The sequence below is a fragment of the Erigeron canadensis genome, chromosome 9, assembly GCF_010389155.1.
Source record: "Erigeron canadensis isolate Cc75 chromosome 9, C_canadensis_v1, whole genome shotgun sequence".
Classification (NCBI taxonomy): Eukaryota; Viridiplantae; Streptophyta; class Magnoliopsida; order Asterales; family Asteraceae; genus Erigeron; species Erigeron canadensis.
In genome coordinates this window covers 36,811,791-36,829,943 of record NC_057769.1, presented here as the reverse complement: position 1 = coordinate 36,829,943, position 18,153 = coordinate 36,811,791, and the positions used below count along the sequence as shown (strand labels likewise).

General features: G+C 34.0%; 1 protein-coding gene across 5 annotated transcripts; it reads right to left on the bottom strand.

Annotated features, from left to right (window-relative positions):
* Window positions 1-1,282: 1,282 nt before the first annotated feature.
* LOC122581239 lies at window positions 1,283-15,288 on the bottom strand. 5 transcript variants are annotated; one of them, XM_043753416.1, is made up of 11 exons: window positions 15,178-15,272; window positions 13,686-14,625; window positions 12,430-13,440; window positions 10,460-11,455; window positions 9,090-9,176; window positions 8,915-9,001; window positions 8,223-8,309; window positions 8,039-8,125; window positions 4,906-5,937; window positions 2,299-3,198; window positions 1,283-1,865 (listed from the first exon to the last, which is right to left on the bottom strand). In XM_043753416.1, exons 2-11 carry the CDS (start codon window positions 14,619-14,621, stop codon window positions 1,848-1,850), a joined length of 5,241 nt encoding a protein of 1,746 aa, XP_043609351.1. In that variant the 5' UTR covers window positions 14,622-14,625; window positions 15,178-15,272; the 3' UTR covers window positions 1,283-1,847. The 5 variants fall into 5 exon arrangements, with proteins under 5 accessions (XP_043609351.1, XP_043609352.1, XP_043609353.1 ...); XM_043753417.1 differs by having other exon boundaries at window positions 9,090-9,173; XM_043753418.1 differs by lacking the exon at window positions 9,090-9,176.
* Window positions 15,289-18,153: the final 2,865 nt, after the last annotated feature.

Here is an 18,153-nt window from a genome sequence, read left to right as displayed (position 1 = left end):
TTGCACATTCATAACCACAATAAACCTGTTTTATAGAAATGATGATTTGATAGTTTAAAACATGATGGTGCAATGGTTATGCCGGTGGTTTACGGTACTTTACTGTGGTATCCGTTTATTTGTTTTAAATTGATGGGTTTTGGTAAATGCAGTTTTTTGTATTGTAATTACGGTGCATTAAAATGGTTGTACATTTACAATAAAGTTTAGGAAGTGGACTTTTATATAAAATGTAGGATTCTTTTATACACATTAAGTTGAGTTCTAAAGATTGTATTTAGTATTTTTTCTAAATATAAATTAGTGAAAAGTTAGGGTTACTCTTAAAGTCTTAAAAATTACTATGTGTTAAACAATTTTATCTATACTATAGTATAAAAAGTAAATTCATTTTTTAACTTTCAACATTCAATTTCAACAATATATACATGATAATACATGATGTACCATACATCTACGCATATAACTTTCTCTCTCCTCCATAAATTATTTTATTACTCTAATTCTTTCAAAATCTTTTATCTCAATAACCGTACATCAATAAATTATAAAAATTATATGGTGGTCTTAAAATTTCATGCTCTTTCATTAGAGATGTTATTCGATATACTTTCGACGAATTTTTAAAACCGAGTACGGAAGCCATACGGCTAAGGCATTTGACTATGACACTCTATGACATATCACCTTTTATGACTTATCACACTCTATGACCTATAATTCTCATCATTTTACCGCCGCAATGCGCGGGTACTTGCTCTCGTTAATAAAAATGGGTATTTATAAAAGTTCAAGAATATGAACATACTCTCCGTACTTATCCATTATCTGCTTAGATGTCAAAGTTCATGAATTTAGCTCCACCATGTCATTTTCAATATTTCCTCAGCATAAATTCTCACCTATTGTCGATCGTATATACACTATATATCCTTTTAAAAATTATATATTTTTTTTATAAGCATCGCTTTAAGTATTATCAACTCTTACAATATTTTTATACAAGCAAGCAATTGTGGGAAATTGGCAAGTTACAAATTACATGGGTGTTGAGCACAAGCATTCAGGTTACATGACTAGGCGACCCAAGCGAGTATGCTCTTTCTACCTCTATATGTGAACTATGAAATGAAAACAGTTCAACGATTTGATATCTTAAGCCATCTGATATACAATAGACCCAAAATTAGAATCAATCAATACCCACTTAAAGAAACTGGCAGCAATCCAAGTTACAGTCACACCACTCAAATAAAAGCTGGGCAAAATATGAGATGATTTATGTTACAGAAAACACCACATAAATTCAAAACAAACTCCAAAGTTCACCACCTAAAGATGCCAACAATTAGGCTAGCATTGGAAAATCAATTCTCTAACTTGGAGAATCAAAAGAAACAAACTAGTGGGTCTCTAAACAAACTGCCCACTATGCCAATAAAATAGGAAATAAAACCACTAGATATTTTTAACAAGTCTAACTAGATAATAAAAATAAGGGAAAATAAAATAGCTAAATGAAAATAAGCTGTTAAATGATCTGGGCCAAACTGACCCACTTCACAGCATTTTGGGCTGGAACTTCTTCCTGGGCTGCTGACTCTCTCGATGGGTCTTGGTCTGCCACATTCCCAACACCATTGCTTTTTGGTAAGAATTCAGGGGTTACATATCAGTATTGCCGATTTTGAACTCGCACAGAATACAATCATTTCTAAACTCAATTGAGCACCAAATACTTGTTGTCATAAGCTAGCTCAATCACTTCCAGGCAATACTGAACTCACACATAATACAATCATTTCTAAACTCAATTGAGCACCAAATACTCGCTGCCGTAAGCTAGCTCAATCACTTCCAGAAATCTGCAGTACAATATATCATCATGAGATTAGTATCTCTTAACTATATTAAACATACTTTCGCCCATTCATGTACGGATGTATCTTTTTGTATCTCGTTACATATTAGAAATACTCGGGCTTTATTCTTTGTAGTCTCCAGGCAGTTTGGGCTCTCATATTAATTTCATTATCTCCCATGCATAAATTGAGTTGAACATTTACAGAGTAACAATACTGGTGATCAGATATCATCTTGCACGAGTATATAGTATTAACTTTCATCAAATATTTCAGGAAATTCTTAATATCCTATATATTTAGTAATTTTATTTCTTATATCCTCTGACTATCGTTTCATTCATGAATATACAACACTGGTTCACAGAACTATATACAAAGGATTTGAAAGAAAGTCAGCTTTTGCAGAACTATATATGAGAAGTTGAGAACTTACTTGCAATTCCCGAGCCTCCTCAAGTTTTTGTAGAACTACTTTTGCTGTTGGTCGTCTTTCTCTATCATCGTGTAAGCACTGGTAGGCAATCGTCTTAAATGCCGTCAATGCTTTTGGCACAATCTGTTCTTTTAGAGCATCAAATACCAAGTCATCATGTTTTCTTTTTTCAAAGTTCTCTTTAATGAAACCTGGCAGATACTGACCTTTTTGTTTACGGATCTCAAACGTTGATCTCCCACATAAGATCTCAAATAAAACCACCCCAAATGAATACATATCGGATTCTTTGGTTAAGAAACCTGATTCTAGGTAAAGGGGGTCCAAGTAGCCTCGTGTGCCACATGCATGATCAATGACATAGTCTGTTTCCTGATTAATTGGACTTATCAAGGAAAGTCCAAAATCAGCAAGTTTTGCGTTCCACTCATCATTTAGTAGAATGTTAGCAGTTTTGATGTCCCTATGTATCACTATTGCTTGTTTTCCAGATCCTCCATGAAGGAAAGCCAGCGCGGTTGCCACATCAATACATATAGTAAGCCGTTTCACCCATGTAAGATGAGCATCCTTCAGATACCTGTCAAGACTTCCTTGAGACACATACTCATAAACAATGATTTGTTCATTCTTTTCATTACAATATCCCACAAGAGGGATGATATTCTCATGTTTATACTCGAAAAGAATTTGCAGCTCATTCCTAAACTGTTGTTCTCCTTGACCAAGCCTTGTATCCAATTGCTTCACAACAATAGTATTGAACCCATCACCTTGTGGAACTTCTCCTTTATAAACTTTCCCAAATCCTCCTCCGCCAATGCAATTATCACGATGGAAGTTCTGCGTGGCCAATCTTATGATTTCAAGCGAAATAATGGGTTCGTCCTTCTTGTTTTCCTGTCAACCATTTATGCAAACCCAAATTATTTACACACACGTTAATAGTAATTTGAAGATTATAATATTGTAATCACTGTGAGCTCTAAAAGTCAATATTTTACTGAAAAGTGAATACATATTTGGACGGCTTATAATAGAAATGTTAATAGTATAAAGAACGAAATGCATTTTTGGTCCCTGTGTTATTACCTCATTTGCAAGATTAGTCCAAACTTTTGCAAAGTGACGTTTTGGGGTCCTGTGGTATCCACTTAGTGGCGATCTTGGTCCAAATAGACGGTTCCGTCTATTTTTTACCGTTAAGAGCATCATGTGCCCCTCACGTGAGGGGCAAAACTGTCTTTTTATATAAATGAGGATTAATTCTGCAACTAATGAAAATATACATCATCATCATCTTCATCAAATCACTTATATATATATATATATATATATATATATATCATAATTCAATAATCACAAATCTTGGTAAAAGAAAACTCAACAGATAAGATCATATTCTAATTTCTTAAATCCATCTTCCATTTATTTCCAGATCTCATTTAAAAAGAAAAGAAATCTCAAATCTATTTTCGTATATAAAACACACATACATATACATGTGTGTGTGTGTTATTTATAAATGAAAAAAATGGCAGCAAGTATAGAAGCAACATAGATCAAGCAAACTAAAATCAACCTACTTTCAAATTAAAACAAAACCAATCCACTTTCAAATCAAAATCACATCCGTCACTGGTGGTATGTGATAATGGCGGAAGCTGCGGTGGAGGTAGGAATACCGGCGTCGGCGAGATTAGTTTCCGGGATTTAGTGTTTGTAAGTTTGATGAAGTAAAAGATTTTATTGAAAGAAGGATGTGAGTTTGCAGATTTAATGAAAACAAAATGATGGCTGGGAAGCAGGAAGTGTGAAGATATGCCAGGGAATAAGGTTTGGATGGTTAAATTTTATATTTCATATTATACCATTTTGTAGAAATGAAAAGTAATGGTTTATACTTTATAGCAATGATGGAATTATTTTGTCACGGAAACTGGGCTAGAAATATGACTGTGGGTGTATAAAGAAGTAACATTCAATTAAATTGAAAAGATATTCTTCAAAAAATTAAATTGAAAAGATATTCTTCAAAAAATTTATAGTCGTAGATCTAAATTATCAAAGGCCCAAAACTATTCTTATATTGTTTATATTTTCAAGTGGGATGTATAGGCATTGTATTTGGGTGATATTGATGATGATATATTGAGGAAGAAGACTTATAAATTGATTTGATGATATATACCTATATAATCAGATATATTGACGATATATACTGTATATTATAAAAGTGATTTGATGATGATGTATATTTTCATTAGTTGCAGAATTAGTCCTTATTTATATGAAAAGACAGTTTTGCCCTGATGTGAGGGGCACATGATGCTCTTAACGGTTAAAAATAGACGGAACCGTCCATTTGGACCGAGATCGCCACTAAGTGGATACCACAGGCCCCCAAAACGCCACTTTGCAAAAGTTTGGACTAATCTTGCAAATGAGATGATAACACAGGGACCAAAAATGCATTTCGTTCTAGTATAAACTCACCTCCAAGAATAAAAGGCTTCTTTTGAAATGAAAATACTGACCAGCCGGGATCAAAAGTATGACGTCAAAAAAAGGTTTTGCTTTTGAAATAGTATTAAGTTATTAACTTACCTCTAAGAATAAGGCTTCCTTAAGTTCCTTGATGACCACTTTCATTGTTGGACGTTGGTCTTGGGTCAATGCTATGCAATCATTTGCAATTTTTACAAATTTTTCCAAAGAATCTTTGTTTGGTCCTCTTTTTAGGCTAAAATTGTTTTCATCCCTTTCTTCCTTTAATGTAGGATCTATCATTTCCATTATTGTTCCATGTGCGAAGCCTAATCCTGCCACAATAGCCAGCCCAAGTGTATTCGGGACACCCAATAGAGTCTCATTTGTGTATATTGGGTCAGCAGCTAACCTTCCACAAAGGACTTCAAACAGAACTACTCCGAAACTATAGACATCCGATTCTCTTTTCAACTTACCAGTCCCCCAATATTCTGGATCCGCATAAACAGTTTCCCCCAAAGCATCTTCATCTCCGTGATAGAGAGCGTCGTCATCTTGATTCGGAGGCAGGAATACCGAGATCCCAAAGCCAATAATTTTTGCCCCCCAATTCTCATCCAATGAAATGTTGGAGCTCTTGATATGACGATGTATTATTGTCTTTTGGTCCTCCATCTCAGTATGGAGGTAATTCAATGCATTTGCAACATCTAGGCAGATTTTCAAACGTCTTGCCCACGTAAGAGCATGCCTCATGGTGTTGGTTTCATCCAACCAATAATCATCAAGGGATCCATTAGAAAGATGCTCAACAACAAAGACCATCTCAAAACGTTCATCACAAAATCCAAGTAATTTGACTATGCTTGGATGCTTGCAAGTGCCAAGCATTTTAATTTGTGTATAGAATCTTTTTTCTCCTTCCTTGTCTTCACTTTGTTCTAAGCGGTATATAACGACAGTGGTGCTTCTCCTGGGTACTTCACCTTTATTCTCCACTTTGATCGAAGGATTTCCTTCACCAAAATGCAGTTCTGCTCTGTATACGCTATAGCGTGGGATATTCCTTATATAGTATGTCATGGAAAATCCTTCGGTGGCCAAATATATATCATGGAGGGGAATCTTCAAGTGCTCCAGTTTTTTTATCTGTAATATTGTAAAAATAGGGTTGGGATAGTTGGTTATTATGTGAATTACTTGAAATGAAATATAATAGTCTCGAATTACAAAAGTCTTACGTGTTAACTTTATTCAAAAAACTTATCGTGTTAAACTTTATTTTTTATTTTAATTTTTTCTAATAATCCAATTCATTAAAACACACCAACAAAGAGTTGGAGAGAAATATAGGGATGACAATGGGGCTGAGATTATCAGGGATATCATATTTGAATAACTATAATAGACTTGATACACATATATTATTGAAGTGAAAGCTAACTAAAAGAATGTGTAGTAGTTCCGAACAAAAAGTTAAAAATTAAAAGGGATCACCTTAAATATATATGAGTTGGATATCGTAAAACAAGTATTGAAGTAAAACAAATAGGACCCTTAGATCATGGTTAAATTGATTCACGAAGATTCACGAAGCAATTGATGCACGATGATTTTTATGATGCGCGTTGATTTTAGTTAATAAAAACCTATTGTTTTACTTGTTTTACTTTAATACTTGTTTTATTTTACCTAAAACCTACATACATATATATACATACATATATACATATAGGGGAAAGATAAAATGAGTCTAGCTTATTTTGAGTCCAAAAAAAGTCTATTGATTTTCTTCCATCTCCTCCGATTCCAACCACCTCCTACCACCATCACCATCACCATCATCTCCGACCACCACCATGATTCTCCGACGACCATCTCCGGCGAGACTTACACATGTGTAAGTAATACAACTTTTTAACACGTGTAAGTTGTACTTACACATGTGTAAGTTACATGGACTTTTTTTGGACTCAAATTAGCTAGACTCAATTTACCTATACATATATATGTATGTATGTATGTATATGTATGTATGTATATATTATATATACATATAACTCTAGTCTTTAGACCCGTCCGATGGAGGGGTGGTATCAAAACACGTATCTTAATTTGTTATAAACAAAATAACGCTTCTCACCTGACTTCATAATCACAGCTAAGCTGCCTACTGTGAGGATCTAGCCGTTGCTTCATGCTCACCTAGAAATGTAAATAGTGAATAGAAACATGTATGAAATTGTTGTTTTTAATGTTAGAAAATATATATTAGATTATAAGATAATATTTAATAATATAAATGCTTGAAAAAGTGAAAAAAATTTAATATTAATGAAGAGGAGAGAGAGGCGGGAAACAAAGATATCCGGATAGCTCCAAATGCTTCTTCAAAATCCTTTTTTAGTATATATTGAGATTGATATTAAGATGAGATTCGGGTTTGTGTATAGGGATTGGGAATATATAGTTTCTCATTCCCGTCCCCATTCCCATCAGGCAATTATTTTACATCCTCATACGTGTCCCCATCCCCGGTCAACTCGGGGATTCACCAGTCAAATCGAGTTGGGAATCAGATCTTCACAGTTCAGGTATTTTTGCCATCCTAAGTGATATAGTACAACACTAGATATATATACAAAGCAACAACTAGTGAAAGGAATAAAAACAACATTCTCATAGCAGCGTTGAAGATAAACCTTGAAAACCTATGCATTTTTTTGTGGATTTTGTTGACAGAAATAAAATTTTATGAAGTAACATGTTTGTTATGTCTTATTTTTTCCCCTAAGATAAACCTTTTTTGTTAATGTTTTTTTATAATGTTATTGTTTTTATTTCATATGTATTTTTATTAATGAAATATATTTTTTAATTAATATAATGTTTGTTTTTAATTTATAATAATAATGATATGTGAGCGTAAAACTAAGGGTTAAATCTAAACTGTTAGAAGTCAAAAGTGTTCAAACTGAAAGTTCAGTGTGAAAGCTAATGTCACATGTTTGAAATTGTGAAATGATATCAGTAAGGGTTGGACAGGGCCTTACCCTTTTAATTCTAGTTAATCAGTGGGATCATCATCATACCTTTGTACTAATTCAATAAAAAAATAATTCAAACTTTTAATATATATATCCATCCTCCTCTAAGAATGAGTAACTCCACCCGATTAGGATATATAAAAAGTAAATAGTTCTGTAATAACATTAAAAATATAATTGAAACAAAAAGAAGAGGATCTTACTGAATTTGCATTTGTCAACTTTGGTTCCATGGATTTCTCAAGTTCATTGACAACTTGAACCATGTGTGGGCATTGTGTGTTATCCTCCTTTTAAGAATAATAATAAGGTGGGGAAAAAAATTATTATTGTGTGAAAAAGCACAGAAGAATAATAATACGAGTATTAATAATAAAAGAACTTTACAGATTTTGCACGTGTCAATTTAAGTTCACTTGATTCCTCAACATCATCCGTAACATGCGCCATGTCTAAGGGTTGTAAATGCTCCACCTTTATGAAATAATATAATATGGTGAAATTAGTAAGGAAATTAAAATATGTTTGAGCAAATGGTTAAGTGTATATTAAAGTTGAAGTTGTGAAGATAGATTAGTCCTTTTAAAATTAAAATCTTTAAAGAATTAAGAAAGATGTATAAAATGGGTATAAGTATAGATAATTCATAATTGTGTCTGGAAAACATATTTGTGAAGGTCATTTCTCATTCAAAATGTATCCTAAACTGTAGTTTTACCTTTCTAAAAGATTAACAAAAAAAAAATTCATAAGACATAATACAAAGCTAATAAATATGTTCAACGAGCAAAACTGTAAAAAGAAATCAACAAAGAAACCATAAAAGTTCAAAAAACGTGACATGTTTAAACTGAAAAATTAGGAACAGTTGGAGAGGTCTTACCCTTTTTACTCTAGTTAATCAATGGGATCAACATTATAACTTTGTACCAATTTAATAAAAATAATTCTAAAGTCTAGTATCCATCCTTCTAAGAATTAGGATACGAATTACGATAGATAAAAACTACATAGTTATTCTACAATAATATCCAGAATATAACTTAAATATATATATAAAAAAAAGAAGGGGATCTTACTGAGTTTGCTCTTATGAGCTTAAGTTCCATGGATTGCTTTACTTCCTGGACAGCTTGAACCATGTCCTGGCGTTGTGACTTATCCTCCTGTTAAGAAATAATATGGTGGGGAAAAAATATTATTATGTGAAAAAACACAAAAAGATTATCGTTCTTAACACTAAAAGGAGCTTACAGAAATTTCACGTGTCAACTTAAGTTCCATCAATTCCTCAACTTCATTAGTAACGTGAACCATATCTAAGTGTTGTAACTGCTCCTCCTTTATGAAATGATATCGTGATATAAGCAAGGGAATTAAAAAATGTTTGAACAAATGTTTAAGTAAAGTATATATTAACGTTTAAGTTGTGAGGATAGATTTTTGCATTAAAAATTTATATATTTAAAGATTTAAGAAAGATGTATGTCTGCTTGATAAGAGAGTATAGATATTGATAATTGTGTCATGAAAACATATTTGCAAAGGTCTTGTCTCATTGAAATGTATCCTAAACTATAGTTTTTCCTTTCTAAAAGAGAAACAAAAAAATTATAAGAGATGATACAAAATTTATAAATAATTATAAATATGTTTAACAGAGTTATACTAGAGTTATACTGTAAAAGGAAAACAACAAAGAGGCCAACATGTGCAAAATTCCAAGAATCATAAATCCAACATCATATAAATTAACTCTATATAAAATATATAGAATTTTTGAATGACGTAATTGAGCTAAGGGGCGACTTCTTTTTGGCAGCACATGAATAGAAAGGCTCTTTACAAGGTTTGATTCCCAATTTCTAAACCTATTTATATCAAGCAAACAATTGTTTTCATTCATAAACCTAAAGCCCATTTCCAAAATTCTTAATTAAAGCAAACACTCTTTGAATTTACCTATTCAAGTAAAATTCTTATAATGCATAAGTAATGAAATAATATATTTTTCTTTCTAATAATGCGGTGTTGGGATTGGCATTTTGAAACTACATACCATTAAGAAAACTTTATTCAAAAATACCAGTCAATCAAAAAGTACAAAATATACATACACATAAGATCAACAAATTAAAACACACATTGTCCGGATCTTAATTACAAGCGTACTAAAATGGATGAGAAAAGCTTGAAATAAGCTCGAGAAAAATTCCCTAAGACAAGGGATGAGCCACCGGTGGTCACCCAAGTTCATTTTTTGTTGTACCCGAAACACACCCGGACCACCATCTATGTGAGCTATTTTGAGTTAGCTATTTTAAGCAATGTATGTGAGCCTTTATAAACAACCTAACTAATGCAACTTGGAACTTATTAATATCATAATCAATAGGTGCTCTAAAAGTCGAAATTTATTGAAAACGAAAATGAAAACATATATGGACAGCATATAATAAGAATGTTAATAATGGATAACCTTCAGGAAGACCAATATTGAAGAGTTGGGTGTTCTTCAAATAAATTATCCTTTTCTTTTGTAATGATATATGATAGTATTACCAGCAGGGATCAGGAGTATAGTGTGTAAGAAAGGTTTTGCTTTTAATATACTATTAACTTACCTGAAGGAACAAGGCTTCCTGAAGCTCCTTGATGACCACTTTCATTGTTGGACGTCGGCCTTGAGTTTCGGCTATGCACTCGTGTGCAATTTTTACAAATTTCTCTAAAGAATCTTTGCCGGGTCCTCTATTTATGCTATTACTGTTTTCACCCATTTCTTCCTTTAATATTGGATCTATCATTTCCATTAGTGTGCCCTCCTCAAAGCATCGTCGTGCCACAAATGCCAGCCCAGATATACTCTCGTTTTTGTATATTTGTTCATAGGCTAACTTTCCACATAGGACTTCAAACATAACTACTCCAAAACTATATACATCTGATTCTCTTTTCAAATTACCAGTCATCATATATTCTGGATCCGTATACGCTGGTATTGCCCCTGTTATTTCATGATAGAAACTGTTGTCATCTTGATTGGGGGGCAGGAATACCGATTTCCCAAAGTCAACAATCTTTGCCCCCCAATTCTCATCCAACGCAATGTTGGAGCTCTTAATATCACAGTGTATTATTGTCTTAGTATGAAGGTAATTCAATGCATTTGCAACATCAAGGCAGATTTTTAAACGTTTTTCCCAAGTAAGAATATGTCTCTTGCCGATGTTTTCATCCAACCAGTAACCAAAAAGGTGTCCATTAGAAAGATGTTCAACGACAAGTATCATCTCAGAACCTTCATCACAAAATCCAAGTAGTTTGACTATGCTAGGATGCTTGCAAGTGTCAAGCATTTTAATTCCCGTTTGAAATGTTTCTTCTACTCTATCAGAGTCTTTAATTGGGCGGAAGCGGTTTATATGGACAGTGCTGCGTCTCCTGGGTAGTTCACCTTTACTCTTCCCTTCTTTGATGGAAAGCTTTTCTTCATCAAAATGCTTGAGTTCTGCTCTGTATACATTATAGTATCTACTAATGTAACATGCCTTTGAAAAGTTATCGGTAGCCAACATTATATCACTGAGGGGAATCTTCAAGTGCTCCAACCTTTTTAGCTGTTACAATTTGAAAAGAAGGGGTAGGATAGTTGGTTATTATGTGACTTAATTGAAAAAAACTATATAGTCTTGATCCCTAGGTGTAAATTTTATTCAAAAAGTTTTAATGTCATTTAATTTGTGTTAATAAGATAGTAAAGACTTTGCAAACTGCTTTTTGTGGTTTTAATAGAGCAAGCAATTGACCACATTGATTATCCTTTTGTATGTCTTGGAATTATAATTTGTGTTGATATGGTTTTTCCCTCAGGTTGGCGGCGACAGTGGTTGTGGCAGCAGCCGTGTGATAGTGGCGGCAACCGCTGATGGTGGCGCGACCGGTGGTGTTGTTGGCAGCAGTGAAGGGTGTTGTTGGTGGCGGCGACGAGTATTGAAGGTAATTCATGTAAAGGGGTAGTGTAGGTATTTTACAAGTTAAAGGGGTAGATGGTGTAATATGTAAGAGGGGTATTTTGTAGATATTTATATCAAGCAAACAATTGTTTTCATTCATACACCTAAAACCCATCTACAAAATTATAAAAGCAAGTACCCTCAGCTAACCTTTATACCAAAAAAAAAAGAAGCAAGTACCCTTTAATATATACAAACAAGTCAAAATTTTATATTATAATGCATAGGTAATGGAAGGGTTATAAAAGGGTGCCTTTCCGACAAAAAAGGTAATGAAAAGGGTTTTTTTTATCTTTCTTATATGTAGTGTTTGGATTGGCATTTTGAAACTAGATGTTACCTCAGTTATTTTAAGCAATGTATGTGAGCCTGTATAAACAACCTTATGCAAATTGAAATTTATAATATCGTAGTCAATACGTGCTCTAAAGTCCAAATTTAATGGAAGAGAAAATGAAAACATATTCCGCAGGCCAATAATAAAAATTTTAAGATATGGATGACCCTAGTAATTACCAGCAGGGATTAAAAGTATGATGTGTAATAAAGCTTTTGCTTTTGCAATAGCATTAACTTACCTCAAAGAATAAGGCTTGCTGAAGCTCCTCGATGACCACTTTCATTGTTGGACGTTGGTCTTGAGTTTCGGCTATGCACTCATGTGCAATTTTTACAAATTTCTCCAAAGAATCTTTGTTTGGTCCTTTTTTTAGAATATAGCCGTTTTCACTAATTTTTTCCTTTAATATTGGATCTATCATTTCCATTAGTGTACCCTCTTGGAAGCATCGTCGAGCCACAAACGCCAGCCCAAAATTGTAACTCTCTTTTTCGTATATTGCGTCATAGGCTAACCTCCCACATAGGACTTCAAGCAGAACTACTCCAAAACTATAGACATCCGATTCTCTTTTCAACTTGCCAGTCTTCATATATTCTGGATCCATGTAAGCTCCCATTCCCCCTCTTGCTTTGTGATAGAGAGCGTCGCCATCTTGATTCGGAGGCAGGAATTCTGAAAACCCAAACCCAACAATCTTTGCCCCCCAATTCTCGTCCAACACAATGTTGGAACTCTTAATATCACGGTGAATTATCGTCTTTTGGTCCTCCATCTCAGTATGAAGGTAATTCAATGCATTTGCAACATCGAGGCAGATTTTTAAACGTTTTTCCCAAGTAAGAATATGCCTCATCGCATTGGTTTTATCTAACCAATAACTAAAAAGGTATCCATTAGAAAGACACTCAACGACAATGATCATCTCGGAACCTTCATAACAGAATCCAAGTAGTTTGACTATGCATGGATGCTTGCAAGTGTCAAGCATTTTAATTTCTGTATAGAACATTTCTTCTCCTTCAATTGGGTGGAAGCGGTATATAAGGACAACGCTGCGTCTCCTGGGTAGTTCCCCTTTATTCTTCCCTTCTTTGATGGAAGGATATTCTTCATCAAAATGCTCGAGTTCTGCTATGTATACAGTATGGTAGTGTACAGCATGGCTTACTTGGCATGCCATGGAAAAGTTTTCCGTGGCCTTCAGTATATCATCAAGGGGAATCTTCAAGTGCCCCAATTTTTTAATCTGTAAACATTGTCGAAAAGGGGGGGTGAAAAAGTGTTGCTAGAAGGCTAATAAAATTGTGTCATGTATCTTGTTGATCCATTTAACCTATCTTATTAGGTTAAAATAACTCAGGAAAAAAATAAAAACTTGTGGCTTATGACACAACCAAACCTGCCATGTTCTCATCTAGTATTATATAACAGACACAACCCATTTTGATATCTACATGAACTCCATTTCTTAACATATAGAGAAGGTCTTACCATATAGTCAAGTGGCTGCTGAAGTTCCAATGCTTTCTCAAGCTCAATGACAATATCGTTCATTTTTTGACGTTGTGCCCTGTTCTCCTGTAAGCAAGAATATGCTGCTTTTGAGAAGCTGACGAGGGATTGCTGGGCCACCTGATTCCGTAGATCAGGATGGATTATATTATTCAGTGATCTCCTTTCATAATTAACTCTGAACAATGGAGCTATAAATCTATTATCCACATCTACATCTGGAATAAATGCTTTCCTCCCGCATAATATTTCACATAAAACCACTCCAAATGAGTAGATATCTGACTTGTGGCTTACACCTCCTGTCTTTACAATTGATGGGTCCATATACCCTTTTGTGCCAATAGCTTCTGAAAGGACAACCTGGTCCATTCGATTCACCGATTGTTTAATAGAATATTCGAAACCAGATAACTTGGCCTCCCAATTATCATCTAATAAAACTGTATAGCTATTAATGTTACGGTGTATGACACTATCATCTCGCCCCTCACCATTATGTATGTATCTCAATGCACGCGCAACGCCAACACATATATTCAATCTTTGAATCCATGTGAGGGTTGGATCGCTAAGATACATCGAGAGACTTCCCTTGCTAGCCTCACGCTTGTTTATAATGATCTTCTCCCCATTCTCATCACAAAACCCAATCAGAGATGCTATATTTTCATGCTTCAGGCTAGAAAGCACGGTAATTTCGGTCCAAAACTCAACGTCTCCCCCTCTATGCTTTGGATCTAGTCTCCGAGCAGCAACATTCACCATCTCCCCGGACACCAAGAGTTGTCCTCTATAAACCTTTCCAAAACCACCACCTCCGATGACGTATTCCTCATCAAAGTTGTTGGTGGCGTTCACAACCTCTTCTAATGGGATTTGTAAGCGCTTAAGCGTCTGAATTGTGGATGCCATATTTCTGTTTAAGTAGTAACATAGTGATTCTGTTAGAAATGAATTTTTTAGTGAAATATATATACACACACACACACACACAAAATTTACAATCAAAGTCTAGGATAACTGATGAGATGTTTGACTATATTTGACTTGATAAAGTCAACACATTTTCTCAATAATTCTATTATTTTTTTTTTAACAGTTAGTCGGTATTCGACATCACGGAACACCTTACCGTATAATGGTAAAGCCCTGCACGTACTCTAGACTACGAGATGTAGACCATAAGCCGTTACAGGTGATTCAGGGAAAAAAACCCACAGACTTGTCACTCCTAAGAGTCGAACCCAAGACCTTTGGGAAAAACCAGGGATGCATGGCTAGGCTTCATTTGCAATTCTATTCTATGATACTAATAAAAAGAGGGTTTTGCTCTTACAGTCAATATTATCCTAAAATAAAATAATTTAAATGGAAACCCCCAAATCCACCATCAACATGAGCCCTAACTAACTAAAACAAATCAGATATAAAATGATAAAGATATAAAAATCAAAAAAATTGAGATTACCTAAATAAGGATGAAAGATGAGTATGAAATCAGTTATTTTGCTCTTGGATTTTCCAACACACACTGAACATGGAGTTTCGGAGGAGAGTAGTGGTTTTAGTGGGGCGTGCATCATTGATTTTAGTGGGATGGTGCTGGCGAGGTTCAATGAAACTACAAATTTTGTCATTTCTGCAACTTGATCAACTTGATAAGTTTGTAACCTTTTTTGAACAAATTTTTGATTATTACTGTAATTTATTGTCGAGCGGTCGTGTCATTGGTGTAGCACTCTCTAAACTTATTTTGGATGAGTATTTTTTTTTAAGGAGTTTTAGCTTTTCACTTTAATTAAAAACTTTTATAATTTTAAAAGCTTTAATTGGTAACAAGTAGTTTTAATTTTTATTCATATTGAAACAAAAACTCCTAAATAAAACGAGCTTTTAATGTATAAGATTACACATATACCCTCCTTAATTAACACCTCACGTCTCTAAACCTTTTAAATCCTTGTCATAGCCTCTTCTCTCTAGTTTACCATTCTCACATCATCCAGGATTAGGTGTTTTTCTCTTACGTAGTGTTGTAAAGTCCTGGTGTTTAATTTGGCCTTTGTAATTGCTGATTAGGAAGTCTCAAATTTGCTCGGGTCAACACAGGATACTATTAAAAACGAGATAGGGTGAAAACCGGTGGTTCGACCCCTAGCCTCGGGGATTTTCTCCTGGGCCTTTTCCAGATTTTTCCCATCCCTTTTGATATCCTAGTCGTTCTGATCTAGACTCGAGTTATTTTAAGTTTATAACTTGGCGTTTTATGAGTATATCTTGTACATTATATATATATATACACTTCTGGGACTACTAACATATATTTTTGTTAGTAGTTTGTTAATAATATATATTTCTGCTTTTCAAAAAAAACTTATTATCGAGCGACGGGTTTAACCCTATTAATCATCGTGCTTTTGGGCAGATTACTAGAGAATTTTCATCAGATATTTGAAAAAATGGGATCCCATTTCAAATAGGTATTTTTATTTCAAGGGAGCTCTCTAGCATAGACCCGGCTAAGTAAATGTATACTAGACATTTCGCTGTCCAATCATAACAAGAGGTTTCCAACTAAATTCACCTTTAAAAAAAATTTATTATCAAGGAGGCTGATTTTTATACGGGAGTTATTAATTCATTCAAGGAAATTTTTATTAAAAGAAAATACTATCCTTATGTGGAAAAGGATATTTTATTTGCTTTTAAAGTTTGTCAATTCATTACAACAAATATGTTATTTCTTAACATTCATTTCTTCGCACTTTTTAAAAATGTTAAAAAAATTGTTAAGTTGTTCACAATTATAAATGTGTGAAAAAAAACTCACATTTAAAAGTGTGAATAAAGTTAAAGGATCAAAAAATTCTCACAATTATATATGTAAAAATAAAAAGTTCACATTTTCAAATGTGTAAAAATATATAATTATTCACACGTAAAAGTGTGGAGGTAATTTCTGACACCAAATTTCCTCACACAAGAAGAAATGTGAGGAATTTGAGTGTGACAAATTAGCTCTCACACTTTTAAGTGTGAAATGCTTGACAGTTTTTTACACTTTTAAGTGTGAACATTTTGTTTATACATTTATACATGTAACACCCGCCATTTTGACCGGTCAACGCTAGCAAACTCGTAAAACAGAAATTAGTCAAATTTAAGTAAATAAACTCTTGTAATGAATAAGTAGGCGTATTAGAAACGTAATTCGAAAATATGTACTATTAGGTGAACGAAACATTTGAACAATACTCGGGTTAAAAGTTTTAAGTAAACGAATCATTTCTTGGGAAAAGCCGGTAGGAACTGCGAGAGCCCATGAAGGGAACAAAATCCCTCCCACCTCCATTCCCTCCTCTTATTTCTCCACACACTCTCTTTCTCTATCTTATCTCTTTCCCCTCATTCTTCCAAAGCAAGACCAAACACCCCCATTTATCATCATCTCCTTCTTTTCTTCTTCAAAAATCTTGATTTGAACTTGTGGTAGTAACAAAAGTGTTAGTAAATCAATATATAACAATAATATCTTGCAAAACTTCAAGGATTTTGGATTATAAAAGTGTTCATCCCCTTTAAGGCTTCAAAAACGGGATTTTGAGCTTCGGGTCGAATCGGTAAGTGTTTCTTAGCTCAAAATGTTCCTCTTACATTGTAGAATACTTCCTTGTTGTGAATCTAAACGATTTGTGGTCGATTCGAGTGTAAAATGGTTGTTTTTGTTCAAAAACGGGTTTCAAGTCAAAGCTTGATAAATCGAAAGTGGGTTTGTGAATTGGTATGTTTTTATGTCATGGTTATACTTGAATTTGGTTGTGTTAAAGTTTGGTAACCGGATTTGGCTTTTAAGGTTGTCGATTTTTAGGTCAAAACCCGTATGTGTTCTTCAATTCTGCGGATGATCCGCATCCGCCATAGCATCCGCCATATCGTCTTACCATCTGCCAGATCATCCGCCGTTCGCTGTCTTTTCTTTGGCGTTTACGTCCGGTTACCGGTCGACTTTTAATGATCCAAAACTTGTTTATTAGTCTTTTATCATCATTCTAAGGTCAACAAAATTATTAAAACACAATTCCAAACACTTCGATTTCCAAGTCGAATTTTGGTGCTAAGTCATTGAACCGTGTTTAACTAAGACTCTTCATTTGGTAATTTAAACGCTCTTGTATCACTTCTAAAACACCCTTGAGGAAATTGTGGTATAGTATAACTAGTATTGACCGTGGGTTGTATTGTGACATATATTGTTAGGTTGTGGGCAATAGACGATCATTGGACATTCGTAGCTTGATATTAACTTGTTGTTGCTGAATCAAGGTGAGTTCCGCAGTTCCCTACTCGCTTGAGATTCGGGTTGGAAAGTGCACCCATACATGTTTATTTGTTTGATTGATTTGTTGATGTTTTGATGATTCTAATTAATCTATCTGCACTCGTT

Excerpts from the sequence above, each read along its gene's own strand:
- LOC122581239 (XM_043753416.1), bottom strand. The coding sequence starts at position 14,621 with ATGGCATCCACAATTCAGACGCTTAAGCGCTTACAAATCCCATTAGAA. Across the intron at positions 11,456-12,429 it reads AGCAAGCCTTATTCTTTGAG|CTAAAAAGGTTGGAGCACTT; the intron begins GTAAGTTAATGC and ends AAATTGTAACAG. Across the intron at positions 3,199-4,905 it reads AGGAAGCCTTATTCTTAGAG|GAAAACAAGAAGGACGAACC; the intron begins GTAAGTTAATAA and ends AATGGTTGACAG.